Raw genomic sequence first — 18,977 nt, 5'->3', positions numbered from 1 at the left:
TGCTCTGGTTTCGGTTTAATGCACTTAACTTGTTCGCTCTGTCCATCATAAAGATTCTGCAAATACAGTCTTCAAGCTTGGCCGATTTCAGTAGGCAGTAGAAGCACTATGGTGGTGTTGCACTGCGTAGTTAACAAAACACTCCATTTGACTCCTGTAACTGAAGTTTCTCCTCATTTAATTTCTAAACTCTTGTCTTAAATGCTTACTGCATAAACGATGAGAGTTATCCACTGTATCCCTAAAATAACATGAGTTAATTAAGAATCAATCTGTAAGAGCTATAAGAATTCCAAAAGGTAAGTTTAATGCTCATAATAACTTCTGAATTCTCAGATATAATAGGACTTAGCAGCTGTTAAATTTTAAGTGGCATCCTGTGACTTTCCTTAAAAAAGAAAGTAACTTTGGATTACTCTTTCATTTACTCTATTATGCTGAACTAAATTGTCCATCTTGTACAGTATCCGTCAGTTAGAAGATGAAAGAATTACCAAAGCTTATGTCATTTAAATGAGTGCTTACTCTTGCATGTTTTTGTGTTAGGCACAAATGAGTGAGATGAGACTAAAATTTGAACAAGTCACCAAGGAAAATGAAAGGTAAATAATTGCACTGCCCTGTTACTATTGCTGTTTTTCTTGATTTCTAAACCTTAGAAAGTTTTTTTTTCTAGGACCTTGAAATCTTTTGAATCTACTTAAGAGTTGAAGATCTCATACTCACGAGCTTAATGTTAGAGTCTTTAAGTGCTTAATACAGATTAAAGCACCAGGTTTAGGAGATTTAACCACATCTCTAGAAGAACTAGGTATTAAACTGTTTCAAACTGTCTACTGTGTTTATAGAACATAACTTAATAGATTTAAATATGAGTTAGAAGTAAATAGTATGTGCAGATTGAAGGTACAGTATAGTTCAGTTGTTAAAAAAATCCCTGCTGAAGAACTAAGCTCAGCAAAGTATTACTTTGAGTTTCAGGCTGCATGCAGAGTTGAAAGAGGCTCTTGAGAAGCAACTGGATGCTCTTCCTTTCATGCCTCTGGGAACTGATATTCCTGCAGATGAAAGAATAGTGAGAAACCTTCAAGAACAACTACAACTGATGAATCAAGTGTGTGAGATGAAACATTTGTACTGTTTTATTTCTCTTGTTGTGCCTTGGCAGATGAGGGGAAGCTGGTTTATTTATTCATTCAGAATTCATTTGTTCAGAGTTCCTTGAGACTTACTTTGAGGCCCTCTTGACTTTCTGTAGCTAAAGAAACAAGTACTTATACTTCCAACTTAAAAACCTGAAGGAACTTCTCTCCTAGACTCATATAGGAAGTTTTTAATATTAATTTGTGTCTCTAATTTTACCTAGTTGGCTTGATCTTTATATTGAATTCCTGACCAGGAAATTAATGAAATACTTTGTTCCATTCAAGTTTTTGTAGTAGCTTGTCATTTTAATCAAAAACATTGTAATGTGATATAAGGAGGCAAGTATATGTGGGATATAGGAAATAATATTTAAATATTCTGAAAAGATAAGGGAAAATTTTTTGAGCTTATTACAATGAAGTATCAATCCTGTTGCATATGATTAAGTTGAACTGACAGCTTAATTTTGGTATTTGGATATTTACTGTAGGCCTACAGTAAATACTTGTAAAAGTTTGAGCTATAAAAAAAAGTCTGGACAACTTGCAATTCATTTGTAGGTGGAATTTGAACTTGTAAGCATCTTTTTCTGTGCCTGAATTTGGTATTTTGTCTGTGTAGTTGTAATGTGTGCAGAGAAAAGTACAGAAAATGGCATTTCTTCAAAATAGAAGTTGAGATTTCTCTTTTTAGAGAATAATCGATGAAGGTAAATTTGCTGTAATAGAATATTTTATACAAATCGTTGTTCTGTAACTTAGGAAAAAGAACAAGCAATAGAGCTCTGGCAGACGGTGTTACAGGAGCATGATCGACTCCAACAGCAGTACCAGGAACGCATGACTGAAACGCAGATTCACGTGGCTGAAAGGCAAAAGCAGAAAGTAATTTTCATTTATATTTTTGTTAATTTTTGAATGTTTTTCTATACTGTAGGGATTCTGGGTCTGTGTGTAGCCAAACTAAAGTGGGGGATTCTACCAGTACTGTTAATTATTTTCCATAATAGTCATCTAAAGTTGAGTGATCAGATGCGGTCACTGATTCATCAGTTAAATGCACTGTTATGATTGGAGAAGTTCTTTGTTTCAAGTATATGGGCAAGAGCTTGGGGAATGCACTGAGTCCAAGTCTTAGTGCATATATATGTGTAAGTGCACAAGATAGTCATGTGCATATAAATAATCATGTGTTTGAATTGCATGGTTGGAAATCTTCAGTAAAGTGCAACATCTGAAAAAGCTGCTAAAGATTTCTGAATTCTAAGGTGGAAGTATTTAACGTTTTCTCGTGTGTGTGAATCCTGAATTTTGCCTGTAAGGTCACCGTGGGATAGTGGGAAAAGTAGTCTCCACTTCCTGTTGTCATTCAGTAAAGAAGCATGTGTAAACAGATGAAAAGCCAAGTTCAGCAGCATTCTTCTAATGCTAGGTTGTGTTTAGCAGCATGTTTCTCTTCTGCCGTTTCTGGGGAAGGCCCTTCAGGAAATCTTAGTTTGGAAAAGAAGCCGTTTTGCTCTGACGAGCTATATGAAGAGGCTCAGTGTGTGACGCACTAATAGAAACTTCATGCTTCTATGTACCTCGCTACAGATACTTCTAGGTCTGTAAAGAGATGCTACAAATTTTTAACATTTTCTTTCCATTTTCAAGTATGCTAGACTTGTGGTTCAGCTACAGCTCACCTATATAACAGATTTTTCTTCTAACTGATTTTTGTTCTGTTGTGGTATTAAGTCCACCACAGTAATATGCTCTTTTCTGAGAAACACGAAAAATATCTGTACAACTATTGTGCTCTGTCACGTTTCATAATTATTTCACGTGATAGTTATGAGGACTCTTAGCTCTGTGTAGTTCTGACTTTTTGCTCCTGTTCCTTCTGTTAGATTATTTCTTGTGTTGCATTGTCAGTTACTGGTAACATACACATAGTAGAGCATACAGAGTCATTGGTAGCTGTTGGAGGGTTTAGAGCTGTCAGATTCCACTTTCCCACGGTAACTAAACTCTTGGTGGATTTTAATGCCACTGTAACAAGAATGAGGTTGAGCTGCCTTTTATTCTTAAATGCTGCTGGTCTCCCACAGAAAAAGACTTTTCAGTTAAATAAACTTTTTTTAGGTGTTGCTTTTAATGGAGGAGCAGAAATAGTTATCAGAGGTAAATAGGTAAGACCAACTAGAATTAGAATTGACAGAAAGCAAAGATGAAAGAGGATATCATTGTAAGGGTTGGACATTGTAAATAAGGGCATTGTTGGAATAGCTTTCTGGCATATACTTGGCCTTGAGACTGTTAAACACAGCACAAGTAGTAGATACTCCAGCTCAGTGACTTGAGTTCTCTCTATGCTCTGAAGACACTTGGCCTGCTGCAGATGAATTTTTTTTTGCGTGTGTGTTATGCTAGCTTTCCTAGGAAGGCACAGTTCACATTCAGGGACTCAACAGTTGAATCAAACAATTTTTTGTATGGACACAAGACATCCTATATGGCAAAGAGCAAATTAAATGTGTCCATACAGGCTTTTTTTTAATTAAGGGGTACATGTCTGCTACTGTGCTTAGCAAAAATGCTTATAGTAGCGTCGTAGTCTGTGTGTGACTCTTTAAAGGTACTACTCATGTATGCTTTCATATTTTTATATTAAGTGTGTATGAGTGTTGGAAGGAGGCAGTTTGTAACTGAGTGAAATTCAGATACGTTTTTCGTAGTAAATCTAATTTGCCAGATTACTAGGTCAGCAGCTAAAAGCAATCTAATTAAAATTTACAAAGGCATATTGAATTTCCTGCAACATGTATAAATTTTTTTGAGAATGTCTTCCGTTGGCTATGAAACTGTCTAATTATACGCTCTTTATGATGATAATGATTACAAGAAGCTCTGAATTCTCTTTTTAGGATCAACTGACTGGCTTTCAACAGTTGACTCAGCAACTGCATATAGCCAATGAGAAAATAGAGTTGGTAAGTAAAACCTTCTGAACAGTGACCCAGTAAATTATGGTGGTTTTCCTACTAAAGCCTCAAAGTATAAAAGAAAAGGAGAAAGCCCTTCATACATACCTGGTTGGAAAAGAACTTGTACTACTCAGATTTACAGACTTCTCAAGGGACCAGTCAAAAATCAATGGCTTTTTTCCTGAACTCCAAACACCATGTCAGTGTGGTTGAGAGGTTAGCTCTTAATATTATGTGAGGTCTTCAAGAAGTCAGTGGTAAGCTTACACTCAGAATTTTAGTATTTGGTGAGTGTACTTCAGTCACGCATTCAAAACCATCTTCAAGGAAAAATTTATTTAAATTATGACCTCTTACATAGGCTAGCTCTACCACATGTTTATTGATTCCTAGTTTCACACTGCTGGCTTCAGCGTCTGTAGTTGACCTTTTCAAGGATTTTTCTGAGCTCTAATCATCTTCTACTGTTTCATCCATATTCTTAGATTGTGAAACTTCTTAGTCTCTAAGCTTGAAAGTAGGACTTCCAGGATTGACAAACAATTTTAATATGGTAGAAAAATTGAGGTGGAAGTCTTGGTGAAGTTCCCGGCTCGGTGGCTTCTCTGAAAGACACGATTCCTGTGTGATTTTTGATTAATGTTTGTCTTGGATACTGGCAGTGAAGAAAGACTCCTAACCTACTCTAGGTAGTCTATTCTCTTCTGTCTTTATCACTGGAACCTCTTTTCCTCACATCTGACCTATTAGAATATAAGCCTGTTTCTTTGGTGTGAAATATTGTAGGTATGAAGGAAAGATTAGTACATTCTTTGTCATGGTGCCTGTTATTGAAAACTTATATTGCCATCTTTTCCCTTTCCCTGCTTTTTCTATTCTGTTCAAAGCAAGTCAAGTCTTTAAATGTTCTTTGACTATGTTTTTAAGATGTCTAATCATTCTTCCTGCTCACCTTTAAATTCTTTCCAATTATGCCATCATTCTTGAACTGTACGGTTGTCTTGAAAAATATTTATTGTCTTGAACAATACTCCCATTGAGCCCCTGCCAATGTTGAGTAGTATATTGCAGACTACTACAGAATTGTATCTTGCGAGCAGTTGTCCTGTTTACAAGCTATTTTATTAGTATTAATAAAAGCAAAATAATGCCCTTGGAGAGGAACTTTTTCCTTGTGTAGTCAGTGATGGTCTCAAAATTAACTCTTCTCTGAAGATAGATACTTTAGAGTTACTGGGAGGTTGTTGTCTGAAAACAATCTCAAGCAAATACAATGTTCAGCTTTTAAAGCAGTTTTGCTGAGGATTTGGAATACAAGCAAATCAGTAGTAGGTAGGTACCTCAAAAAAATAGAATCACTGAATGCTTAAAATCATAAAATTGGAAAGAGATGATGTGCAGAGGAGAGAGTGAAATATGTGAACTCTTTGAAGGAGATGAAACAGATGATGTTAAGATAAAGGTAATCTATTAGTTTGCATTATCCAAAAAACATTTGGCGAGGTCTGTTACCAAAGGCATAAAGATGTCATGGGATAAAGCAGTATGTCCTTTCTTGAACTAACAAACTGAAAAATAGGAAGTGAAGAGACAGAGTAATTAGGTTTTTTTATTGTGGTAAAACAGCTGTGTTTCCTAGATGTGCTCAGGCTTAGAGCTGTTCAGCATATTTGTAAGTGTTCTGGAAATGCGATTCAGTATTGAGGCAACAGTGTTCACCACTGATGTTAAACTACTTAGGGTAGTGAAAACTGAAGTAAACTACAGAAATTTGCAGAAAAATCTCATGATGTTGAGTATCTGAGTGAATTTTATCTGACATTTCACTGGTATTAATAAAAGCAAAATAATGCATGTGGGCAAGAGGGAGCTTTTGCTTTGGGTACCCTGTGATGGTCTCGAAATTGACTGTTATTGCTCAGAATAGGTCTTTTAGAAGTAGGAAGCGTCTGAAAACAATTCTTAGCAACAGTCAAAAAAGCAAGAAGAATGTTAGCAATTATTAGGAGAAGGGGGAAAAGGAATATATTGTGCTTAAGTCCATAGTACAGTAGCATCTTGAATGCTGCCTGCAGTTGTGGTCATCTCTGATATCTCAGTGTAAGATACATGTATATGTAAGATCTAGAAAAGGCTAGTAGCATAACAAAAATATGAAATGATTCTCAAATGAGAAGACAGTTTGAAGGAGAATGACCCCTCCGGCACTATGGCTGATGTAGAAAAAATGAAGGAGGAGCAATTGCTCATTGTTTCTTGCCTCTGAAACAAAGGAATTCTTTCCAGCAGTACGTGGTCTACTGTGGTACTGATTGTGACAAGGTATTCTAGACACCTAAACTAGATGGGAATGTAGATGGTAGGTCTAAGCTATTACAAGTCTCATCTTGGGAATTTCTTACACTACCAAAATATGGGGAAAGAAGGTGGGGATTAGGTAACATCACTCTGCATTTGCCGTTATAAAATATTGTACCTAAACCTTGGCAGTTGGAGACCAGCTGCAGTGTTAAATAGACATTATTGGCTATTTTTATGGTATTATGTTCTGCAGAAATGCCCTGTAACAATTACGAATATATAACATTTTCAGTACAGTAAGGAACATGTTACAAATATCTCCTTATTTTGCAGAGCAATCAACAGTTTCTGAAAACTGTAACAGAACAGAATGTGGAACTGGAGCAGCTACGAAAACAACTGAGGTATAAACCAGGCAATTTAAAAATTATTAAATAACTTTTCTATAGCTTTTTCTAACCTGCTGCTGTATCATGGGCCTTGTATCATGGGCACTGTATCACTTGATAGTGATAGTTACAATGGTTTTAGTTAATGCTTCTTAAGTTTGTTACAAATGTGTGCATCATTAGCGTTAGGGTAGCATATTTCCAGTTAGTGTTGTTTGGTTCAGCTGTTTCCTGAAATATTCAGTATTTGACCTTGGATTTAAAAGGAACAAAGTGTCAGTATCACAACAAAATTGACTCTGAAGATGGGTTTTCATTAGAAACAACTTGCTCAAAATCCAGTTACATCATTACTCGTTACAGTTCTGAAATTTGAATGTTCACGTTTTAATGTTTTTAATAAAATTTCCATTCACTGTTTGTCAGTAAAGAGCTCTAAACTACAGGCTCTTTGGAAGTTAGAGGTAAGAGAAGTGTTAATTATATTCCTGAAGTATATCAAAGAAAATGAGAAAAATACCTGCGAGATGGTTTCATGATTATTTGTATTTACAGCAATAGTCTGTTCAATGCCAGTTTACTGTATCTGTTAACTCTTATACTTAGTGATGGTTGAGGTCAAACTAAAATTTAATTTCAGTAAACAGTGAATTTGTGGATTGACAATAAAAAGGAAACAGATTCATTATCAACCAGTGATATTTTTTTGTATAGCGTTACCTAAAGCTTTAAACAAACTTTATAAATTTTAAACTTGTAAACTTAAAAGTTTATTTTAAAATGTACTTAAATTTTAGTTTAATTATCATATTTTGCTTTGATACTGTGATTAAAATATTTAGTATGGTTCATCTGCTATGATGTTTTAGTTAGTTTTATCTTTTGATTTTAAGGAACATCACCCCCAAAATGGTAAAAATAATTTCCATTTTTATGTAAATAGTTAAAGATGGCTGTATGTGTTTGTTCACACGCATGCGTTCATGCACTCAACTTTGTATGCAGGGTTTGCAGGTAATACTGGTGTTCAGAAACCTAGGTTGGCTGAACGCATGCTGATACTGATTTTATCCCTCCAAGAAAGAATGGCTACATCAGACGTTCCCTCTCCTCTCTTCCAAACCCATACAAAATATTACATGAGAGTAATTGGTATCTGTTGGAATGCTAAGTGCTTATCACTGTAAAAATTGGGTGTTACACAAATTTCAGCATCTGTTTAATGAGTCTAGTTGTACTATTCGTAGATATTAAAGTTACTGAGTCACAATACCCACAGTGCAAGATACAGGTTTAGAGCGAATGAACAGATTCATTAGTGTTGAATATTGATCATTGTTGAGTATTTATTAACCAATTTAAAAATTGGTCTTTTTTTTTTTTCAAGATTGGTTGTATCTAAACTTTATTGCTGTTAGAGCAATAAAAATCAGCTGCTTCTAGTATTCAGCTTTCACCCCCTGCTTAGTACATTATGATTTACTTACTAGAAACATTTTATTTGTTTTAAACAATGTTTATTTTTACATTTCCTTTGTACAATAAATTTAGCACCAGAACCTGCTTACAAATGCCAAGTTACCTCAATCACTGAAGATGTGTTTTTGAGGGAGACTTGTTAGCACCTCTTATTTTTATTAGTCAATATTTTTCCATGGAAAAACTATTATAAAAAATAGCGTGTTTTGGAGAAGGAAAATATTGTGACAAGCATTCAAAGATTAAGGTGGTATTCAGGGTATTTGCTAAAATAAAGTATTTCCAAACTCAGTCATCACTTGCAGTTTGCTTGTGCATGCTACTATTTACTTCTTAAAAGGGAAAGAACACCACTTTCATATCCCTACTTTTTTACAATTTGTTTCCTTGGAGAGGGTATTAGTACTGAATTACTGTTTTGGTATCTCATTCATCTGTAAATCTTTGACATGCTTACATCAACTCATGTAATAAGTGGGTATGAAAGCAATTAGCATTAACTGAACCTATTTTAGACATTCAATAAATGCTATCAACATTCAGTTTGTTACTGCATTTCTAATACTCTCAGTGGTTTTGATTAAAAAGAATAAAAAAACCCACCCCAAACTTAAAATCATTCGGGCTGTGATTGAGCAGCCAGTTGACTGTTTTTGTCAAAATTACAGATGTCATGATTTCCTTTGGTCTCATCTTTATTTCATTTTTTAAAAGGAAATGCTTTTTTAGGCTTGATCCTTGGAGTTATATGAAATTCCTTAATGATACTACTTTGATCAAATAATTTAGAATATGGCATGACAACCCAAATGACCAAAGTCTTTGATTTGTAGTCATGCATACACAAAAGGATCTGTATAACTTCCTATATGGGAGTGAGTGTGGATAGTAGAAGGCAAGTGCATGTTTTCTGCTTAAACTACTGCTTGAGGAAGAAGGTGTATCAAAAAGTCCTTGGGACTGACTGAAAGCCAGTGGACCATCTTGCTCTTAACTTTCACTCACACATGCCCAAATATATACACATGTTTCTGATTAGTTGCTGGGGTTTTTTTTGTTAATAGTGAAATTGTGAGTGAATTTAGACTTCCATCCACAGGACTGGAGAAGTCATCTCATTTCAGAACACAGAGATTTCTGAGTTAATAAGTTCTAGCTGGGCATGACTGCTCAACAAACGTGGCTTAAGTCAATCAAAGCAGTTAACTGCATGCCACTAATCAATAAATGTACAATCAGTGGCCTATACATTAATGATCAATATTAATAATATGACAGGTAAACTGTGATACTAGGCATTTGTGATATATTAAGAAACAAAGAGAAATCTGTAAACAGCCTTCTGTAATTGATCCCATGAAATACTGATCTCACACGCTCTTTTCTTAGGTACGCACACCCTCTCTCACAGGAAGCATGGATTAAAAGTGTGTGCACGTGTGCACAGATACTCCCTTTTTGGGAAGTACATGTTCCGCCACCTGCACACCCCTCCTGCTGGAGGTGTGGGGGCTCCAGCTTCATGTGTACTTGTGCTGCTTCCTGAAGTCTGCTAGTTGTGCTCTGCTGAGAAAGCACCCCTTGAGTTCCCGTGCACACACCTCATATGTTGGTCCCCATTTATTTCACCCTGGGCTGCCAGCTGGGTGCAGGCTACTCATGGTGTCTGGTGGGGCGGCTGCTCTCAGGTTTGGGAAAAGGTGGCAATGCCCATGCAGTGACTCCTGACAGTGTCAAACACAGCTTCACTGCTGGGCTGTCACTCTAAGGTCCGTCACCCACAGCCACAAGTTTTCATGTCTCCTTTCAAGCTGTCATCTTGTCAGAAGTCTCCTCGTAACTGTTTAATTTGGCTGGCAATGATCACGAGCAACCTTTGTCGTCGTTACTCTCCTCATAGCGTCCTCAGTTTTGGGCAAAGAGGGTTTTAGAGGAATTTGGCATCTCTAATTACAGGCACTGATTACTCTCACATTCCTCTCAGATCAGCTAAAAGTTCTTGCAACCCTAAAAACAGTACTATGTAATACTCACAAAGCTAATGACAGCAGCTTTATACAGCTCTGAAGTGAGTGCTGCAGTGATTCTCCAAGAAGTCTGGAATATTTTCACCAGTTGTTTCTCTAACGTGAAGTTACATACATGTAGTTTGCATGGATTATATAGCATGTATTGCAGACAATTCTAATCCTTTTGGATGTTTTTAATAGGTTTACATCGATTTATGGTGATAGAGTAACAAGTCTGGAGAGGAAAAGTAGATTTAAAAAAACCCCAACTTATGTATTGGAGAATTTAGGTTTGATTTAAGTTTGTATGGCCTAGATTGAGTGTAATTTTGGAGCTTTTGATGTTGCTAAGCTTATAAATGTACGTTGATAAATTTTAGGTATTTTAAGATTAATATATAGCAAAGTATATAGTTTGAGACACGTAGCCATAAAACACCTTAAACGTGCTCCTGATATATTGTCATCCTATATCTCCAGTATGTGTGCCTAAAGGAAGACTGCCAGATTAAGTTTTGGCAAGTAATCTGGGGAAAAGAAGACAAAATTAAGAGTCCTGCTGGAAGTTACTTTCAGGATGATATTAGCTTTTTTCCTTTAGATCAGAAGCTGACCTTACCCAAAATAAAAAACCTGAAATTTGGGCAACAACTTCTTAAGAAGTGTTTGAGAACTGAGTCATTGCTTTTCATCAGTGTTAATATAAACCCAATATAAAATGTATAGTTACACTGTACTTTTTACGTACTATTTATGTAGTTATGCTAGCTGTTAAGGGGTCATAATCTGCCATGCATAGAGACAGTGTAATATTTGATGCATTTCTGTAGAGAATTGAGGTTTGAATATATTTCATTTATTTATATACTAGAATTTTTATTAAAGCACTTATTAGTGCTTTAGTGTTTTGATTTATGGTGATAGAGTAACAAGTCTGGAGAGGAAACGTAGTTTTAAAAAAACACCATTTTGCAATGCGCCTTGGCATTGCTAGGATGGAAACTTGGCATTGCTCAGGCAGGTATCGGTATTTCAGAATCTTAAAGCTTTTAAACAGAGATAACTTGCCAAGATTATGTTAAAGATATCTTGCACAGTGAAGAATAAAAGCTGCATCTTTAGAATTGATTTGTTGTGTGTTAAGCACGCACCTCTAAATGTTACCTGAAACTGAATTTGGTCATTAAAATGCATTTTTAATACTTAAGCTGTTCTGAGTTTTATGACCTCTTTATATTTTTCTTATTTTTCCTTTCTTGTGCTGGGTTTTGAGTTGTTAGTTTGTTTTGTTTTACAGCACATTTTAAATACTTTTAAATGTTTTGGGGGGAAGCAACTTAATGTTCTCATAAACTTAACAGTACTTTCCTTAGGAGAAGGGTGCATGATTCAGATGGAGTAAAATCAAAGGTTTGGACCTGCAATGAGGACCATATGTCCGGGAATAATGGTTTTTTCTTTGGTTTTGCTTTTTAAAGATAACAAAATTAGGCTTTCTGATTAATTAAGCTGAAATTAAGTATATGCTGTAGAATTGCTGGGATTATGTATATTTTGCTTAAGACTTTCATATAGGTGTAATATGCTCTTGTCTTTTATGCCATTAAATCAAAAATATTATTTCTGTAAGGAATTTTTGCCTGAAGTTGATTCGTAACAGTATTAAATATTTTCTAGCTTCTTTCATGGCTATTAGTGCTCCAGTGTGCGTTAGATTATCTAATACGTTTGCTCTTTTTTAACTTTATCATACAGTCAATCATTGGTCTTTAAATTTAGCCTAATATGCAGCCTGAATAGTTGGGTTACACCCCAGGTGAAGGACCCTGTATGTCTTCCTGTTCCCAAGTCAGAGGAGTAGGAGGGTTGCTCATTTGAATAAGCTTGTCTACTGAGGAGGAAGTCTGATTCATTAACTAGTCCTTTTTTTTTTTTCCTTTTCTGTTTCAGCTCGTCAAACCTCTTCAGATTACACAGCACATCAGTTAAATTCTTCAGAAGTGGTTAATGATTTTTTTTTTCTTAATTCCGAGTCAAATTGCTTTAAAAAGTGAAATCTAATTCTGAAAAATATTTCTTCATTAAGTATCTGTGGCCAATTATATTTGAGTTATTGAATCACTTAAAGTTTTTGATTGCCTAGTCCTCCAAATACTTAACACATACCTCTTCTTGTTAAGCTATCTTTAAGAATTAATTTCCACAGGACAATTGTTTAATGCATTTGGTATTCCTCTCTCACTGCCACATAGTAAGAAGGAGAAGAAGGGGGAAACCTTTTCTGCCCTGTAGGAACAGGATTATGAAATCTGACTGCCCTTCACAGCTATTTCACAAAAGTTGCAATGGAGTAATTTTTTTTCTCCTATAATAATTGAAATGTAATTCATAGACTGTTTTCTTTATACAGGCAAGCCAAAATAGATGGGCGGGCAGCAAATGCTAAGCTTGATGAGTTGACCAGATTAACAGAGAAGCTTCAAGGCCAATTGGAGAGAAAGGTATTCTAGAGAAAGGAATAATCTTCTATTGCAATTGAATGGTTCGTCAGTTATCTGAATGCCGATGCTAAATTCATTGCAAGTGGTTCTCTAACTTGTTTTATGTTAGTATATCTTTATTTTGTTCAGGAAAGCTCAGATGATGTCTGGATAATACGTATATTCTTTCTAGGAAGAAGATGTGATATCTGCCCAGCAAAGAGAAATGGCATCTGACAAACGCTTGCAGCAAATGCAGTCTAGTATAAAACAGTTAGAAACAAGGTAAAGATAGCTCATTGGGTGTTAGTAACAGGATACGTGCAAGTGAGATAAAATACTACGTTTCTTTTTCAGCCTCTTGGTTTTGCGTTTCTGAGCAATTCTGTTTTCTCAAAATACACAGATATCTTATGCTAGGCTGCTCTCTATCTTACTTGTTCTATTCTGCAACCTTTCAGAACACCTTATGATTTCAGCATATTTAAAATGGTAAAACAGACCACCTGATTTTATTGACTGTAATGGAGGAAAAAATGAGGCATATGTTTTTCATTCTAGTGGAGAAGTTCTAGTTACTCAAGTCTAGTTAGCTTTAGGTGGAGTTCTAAAGAAAAACATTCACACTGAAATTTGAAAATATTTATGTAAACTAGTTCTTTCTGAGGCGAGTACAGACTTTTCTTTCCGTGTTAAGTAAGAGTTGGTTTCAGGTCTTAGTTCAGCAATTTTTATACAAAAAAGATTATTTAATAAAACTGTTAAAGCACACTTAACAATAAATGCGAGTTACAAAAGTAGTTTGAATACCTGGTAAGGAGTAGAACTTTAATTCCAGCCCTATCTACTGGAAGATCTAAGACTCGATCAGGTTCTTTTGTGCGGGGTTTTTTTACCCCCTTCACTTTCCAAGGATATCACGCTTAGCTGCGCACAGTGATTTTGATTCAAGTATCATGAATGGTTATTAACGTTAGTCAAATGACCTGATAGCTAAGAAGAATTCATAGATTTCTTACGGAAATAATTGTGTGACTGTTCATCTTCCCTTCTTGGTCGCAGCCTGGTGAGTGTGGTTAGCAGATCTCTGCAATAACTCTAGAAACCAAATAATTACACAAGGGAACCAGCCTTGTGACTATGTGGTCAAGTACTGCCTCAAGGAGTTGCACAGACTTGTGTGGCTATGTCTACTTAATGAATTTGACTGGCCTAAGCATTGCAGAGGCTCTTAAATTTGTTTTAGAATGTCTTAAGGAATTAGCTAGTGTCCTGGTTTCAGCTGGGATAGAGTTAATTTTCTTCCTAGTAGCAGGCATAGTGCTGTGTTTTGGATTTAGTATGAGAATAATGCTGATAACACACTGATGTTTTAGTTGTTGTGAAGTAGTGCTTACACACTAGTCAAGGACTTTTCAGCTTCCCATGCTCTGCCAGGTGCACAACAAGCTGGGAGGGGGCACAGCCAGGACAGTTGATCCAAACTGCCCAAAGGGCTATTCCATACCATGTGGCATCATGCTCAGTATATAAGCTGCAGGGAGTTGGCTGGGGGGCAGCGATCGCTGCTTGGGAGCTGGCTGGATATCGGTCGGCGGGTGGTGAGCAATTACATTGTGCATCACTTGCTTTGTATATTATTATTACTATTATTATTGTATTGTTATTATTATTACTACTATTTTATTTTGTTTCAATTATTAAACTGTTCTTATCTCAACCCAGGGGTTTTTCTCACTCTTACTCTTCCGATTCTCTCCCCCATCCCACTGGGGCAGGGGGAGTGAGCGAGCAGCTGCATGGTGCTTACTTTCTGGCTGGGGTTAAACCACAACAGCTAGTCTTATTATATTTTGTAGGTTTTTGGTTCTGCGAAAATTGTGCTTTGGTTCTACAAAAACAGAGTGGTAGTCTTTGTATGTTTTATTACAAATGTTAGAAAGTAAAAAAGCATGGCTGCTTGAAAAGGCAGCCCAAGTGTTGCCAAAGTGCTCACTATGGATATTTAGAACTGCACTTTATTGAACCAGCAGCACTTGTGGAACTTTCAGAGATTTTTTGAGGGTACCACTGAGACTCTCTTGCCCTTTCTCATGCCTGCCAGTTCTGACAATCATAATTAAACAATAAGAATTTCTGAGCTCTTGTAAAATTACCAGTGGTTTTCTTGTTCTAATGGTATAGCTGCATCTTCCTTGCCCACATCCAATTATTCCATTTCCCCCACAGAGGAAAACTTTATTCCTTCTGGGGCTGTTCTATTCCATTTTAATATAGAACATTTTCAGTGATGTATCCCAGGATAGCAACATTCTTCTAAGGATCTTCAGAGATTAGATATCTGAGTTAACTCCTTTAATTCTGTTTCTTTCTAGGACTTGATGAATATTAAACTCAAAGACACTGTCCAAAAGCAAGCAGAAAACCAGAAATGCAGTTTTGGCAACTTACGAATAAATACTTCCTGTTAGTTTAGTTTGAAAGAATTAGTGAAAGAATTAGAATTAGTGTGAAAGAATTATTGTTAAATGAGTAAAATTATTACTGTCTTGTAGATTACGTGTTACTGTCCAAGATGCTGAACAGCTGAGAACAGAAAGAACCACCCTGGAGAAACAAATCGGAGAGCTTCAGACAAAGCATGCTAATCTAGAAAGGGAGAAGTATGATGCTGTTGCAAAAGTCCAAGATTGCATACAGCTCTTAGAAGAAGCTAACCTACAAAAAAGTCAGGTAAGGCAATGGATGAAGATATTTCTTAGATATTAGAATACTTTCATCACTTAGAGTTGTGAAGTGCCTGATTATGTATTCTTACAGGCATATGTGCATACACAACCAAGCTTCTTTTATGTCTGTTGTACTAAACTTAGTAATGCGTAAGATAGCAAACTGTGATATGACCATACATTACGTAGACTTGTCATACAGTATAAATTTCAAAGAATATGTTGAATGCCTGGAGAAAGGTGATCTAGGTGATAATACTGTACCTGAACTTGAATTTTGAAAAATTTTTGACAGAGTTTCTTATCAAATACTTATAAACAAATTGGACTGTCAGAATAAAAAGGAAGGTCCTGTTATAAATTTATAACATACGAATGGTTAGGAAAGAATAGTTAAGCTAAAGGGATTTTTTGTTATATGATGGACTTAGGTCACCAAGAGAGTGAGTTCTGTGTTCAGATCTTAATTATTCAGAAGAAACCTGGAAAAGTGACTGAGTAATCATAGAATCATAGAACATTTTGGGTTGGAAGGGACCTTTAAAGGTCTTCTAGTCCAACCCCCCCCTGCAGTGAGCAGGGACAGCTTTAACCAGATCAGGTTGCTCAGAGCCCCGTCCAACCTGACCTTGAACATTTCTAGGGATGGGGCCTCCACTGCCTCTCTGGGCAACCCATTCCTGTGCTTCACCACCCTCACTGTAAAAAATTTCTTCCTTATATCCAGTCTAAATCTACTCTTCTTTAGTTTAAAACCATTACTCCTTGTCCTGTCACAACAGGCCTTGCTAAAGAGATTGTCCCTGTCTTTCCTATAGGCCCTCTTTAAGTACTGAAAGGCCGCAATAAGGTCTCCCCGCAGCCTTCTCTTCTCTAGACTGAACAACCCCAACTCTCTCAGCCTGTCCTTGCAGGAGAGGTGCTCCAGCCCTCAGATCATTTTTGTGGCCTCCTCTGGGAGGAGGATGAGTGGTGATGAGTGGGTGAAGTCTGCAGTCAGGAAAAAATTTTAAAGGCGTTTATTAGTGTATTATAAAATGTCAGAAGAAATTCAAATGTGCCATACTGGGTACTGAATTTAGTCTTGCCAGTCAAAAAATGGTTTAGGAAATGGTGTGGATGTCTCATAAGAATATGTTCATGCAATCCTCAGTGGTCCTCAATACAATGAATAGAATGTTCAGAATGAGAGTTAAAAATAAAGGTGCCTTTAAACATAGTGTACCTTCACGTGCAGTTTTGATCAGCCCATTTCAGGCAAGACATACGAGAATTAGGAAAGTGCGGGAGGAGTCAACAAAGAAAACTAGACATGTGGAGAGGCCTTTAAACAAGTTTTTGTGTACAATATGTCATTAAACTGTTACAGGATGATGTGTATGCCAAAAGTATAGATATGAAAAGAGTCAAATTCACTACAGGACAATCCACCAAAACTTCCTAAAGAACAGGGTCTAATCCGGCCAGTCTTGACGTGTCTGTTGATCAAAAAAATAGTCACCCTGCTTTCCCAGTTCTTAACTTTCCTGAAGTATCTGCTGTTTGCCCCTTTAGGAGATAGGATACAGGGCTTGGTAAACTTTTGTCTAATATGGGCTCTCTGTGTTTTAATGCGAAGCTTCAGTTCAAGTCAGGCTTTTAGAAATCTAATGAATTGTGTTTGCTGGCAAGACAGAACTTTAATGCACATCCGGTGACTGTAGCCATCAGTAAGTGAAACACAGTTTAGTTAATGTCTGTAGGAATAAATGGAGAATCTTAGAATTGTTTGTATCTGGGCTAACGTGTTGAACTGTTGAGCAATTAAGGAGATAAATGCTCCCTTTTAGTCTGAAGTTGCTTTTCAAACTTGAGGACCCTACTCATTATCTAAACTAGCTTTTTATGTTTAACTTTTGGAATATTAAAGTTAGTGTTGCTCTTGCTGATTTCAGTTCTGTGACAAAGGAGGCAGACCTGCCTCCTTTTTTCTGGCAGAAAAGGGAACTAACTGCTTTAAAGAGATGCTGCTACCTTCTGGCCTGCTTCCAGAATAGATTAAAAATACTGATAATGCTTAGGGTTCTGGTCATTACTGCAGTTAAACTGCTGTGATTCTTCTTGTTATACAAAAGAGGTTTATCATCTTGTTATAGTCTTTCTTCCCATGTATTTATAGTCATTTAGGAAACCCTTCGGTGGCATCTTTTCCTAATTTCCTCATACCTTTCTGCATCTCACTTGCTTTATGAACTGACCAATAATTCCCTTTACCTGCTGGGCTCTGCTTCAGAAAGGGGTGAAAAATGAAGTTTTACATACTCCAGCTCTTGATGGCCACCTTTGGACTTGTCGGTTCCTTTTTCTTAGTAAGATATTTTGATCCTTAACAGCATTCCCCTACAGCCTGATAGTGGGGAGAATGAAGAATGAAAGGTAAAAATAAAATCTTTTTTTTCAGAGTTTAAAAACCAGAAGACACTCTGTCATTTGAAAATTACCGGTAAGGAGTGTAAATCACATGTCCAGTCTGCTAAGTATTAGTACATCCAAGCAGTGTTAGAACACCATTTTTCATCCAAAAGTAGTCCAGCAGATCATTTGGTGCCACTCACATGAAGCTGACAGAAAGAAGCGGCCCAGTAAAAATTAATGTGATGTAAATTGTGTCTCTAAGACAGTAACTGAACAGTTACAGATAAATAAGCAGCTTGTTATAACTAACAGTTTAGATTAATGCTGTAGTAAGAATAAACTGGAATTTGCAGACACTTGTTAATTTACTGCTTTGGCTAAAAAGTCCTGAATTTTTCAAACTGGGAAGTTTATTAATGAACAGGATAAAAAAAAAAGCAGCATAATATGTATATCAGTTAACTCTTTCTGTTTTAAACTGTGGTCACAGAGGTTTCTCCTTGCTCTGTAAGTGATTAAGGGGCGGGAGTAACAGGCTGTCATAATAATGCTGCTTCTGTTATGTTAACATTATAAAGCACACAAAGCTAAGCTTACAAAAAGACATCAGAAGAATTTTAAAAGAGTAGTTTGAGAAATGAAATACAAAGTTGAATTGAATGGGAGCAGTAAAAGAGAGTATGACCGATGAAGTGGCATATTACTGCCTGAAGTGAATAATCTTCTATATTGGATGACATAAATTCAGCCTAGGGATATTTTTATGTCTTTCTCCCTTTATGTATCTACATATTCTCTATGTGCCACCTAGGATTTTTCATCTCACCCATCAAGAAGTCTATATTCCGTAATCTTTTCAGACCAGCACCTCCTATTATACTTTAACATCAGTAGCTTCCTTGCATCTCCAGAGGAAGGGTTCCATGCTACACCTTTTTCTGTAATTCTTGCCATTTTTGTATGCTAAAGAACTGTTTGATTCATTGTTACCCACCGTGAAAGGGACTGCATACACATTCCTTAGTTGCTTATAAATTTTTATTCCTTTACTTTTAGTTTTCTGGGAGATGAGTAATTCAGTATAT

At 36.3% G+C, this 18,977-nt stretch overlaps 1 protein-coding gene across 1 annotated transcript in view; it reads left to right on the top strand.

The window, feature by feature from the left end:
* The window catches only part of SCLT1 (sodium channel and clathrin linker 1), a 50,716-nt gene that overhangs the window by 5,722 nt on the left and 26,017 nt on the right, over positions 1-18,977 (top strand). Inside the window, exons 5-12 of the mRNA XM_075708874.1 lie at positions 547-602; positions 982-1,114; positions 1,908-2,030; positions 4,052-4,117; positions 6,746-6,816; positions 12,700-12,790; positions 12,963-13,054; positions 15,325-15,502. Of these exons, the coding sequence (XP_075564989.1) occupies positions 547-602; positions 982-1,114; positions 1,908-2,030; positions 4,052-4,117; positions 6,746-6,816; positions 12,700-12,790; positions 12,963-13,054; positions 15,325-15,502 (810 nt within the window). The remainder of the gene's footprint in view (positions 1-546; positions 603-981; positions 1,115-1,907; positions 2,031-4,051; positions 4,118-6,745; positions 6,817-12,699; positions 12,791-12,962; positions 13,055-15,324; positions 15,503-18,977) is intronic.

This window comes from Pelecanus crispus, chromosome 4 (genome assembly GCF_030463565.1).
Source record: "Pelecanus crispus isolate bPelCri1 chromosome 4, bPelCri1.pri, whole genome shotgun sequence".
In the NCBI taxonomy this organism is placed as follows: Eukaryota; Metazoa; Chordata; class Aves; order Pelecaniformes; family Pelecanidae; genus Pelecanus; species Pelecanus crispus.
This window is presented reverse-complemented; position numbering and strand designations above follow the sequence as displayed.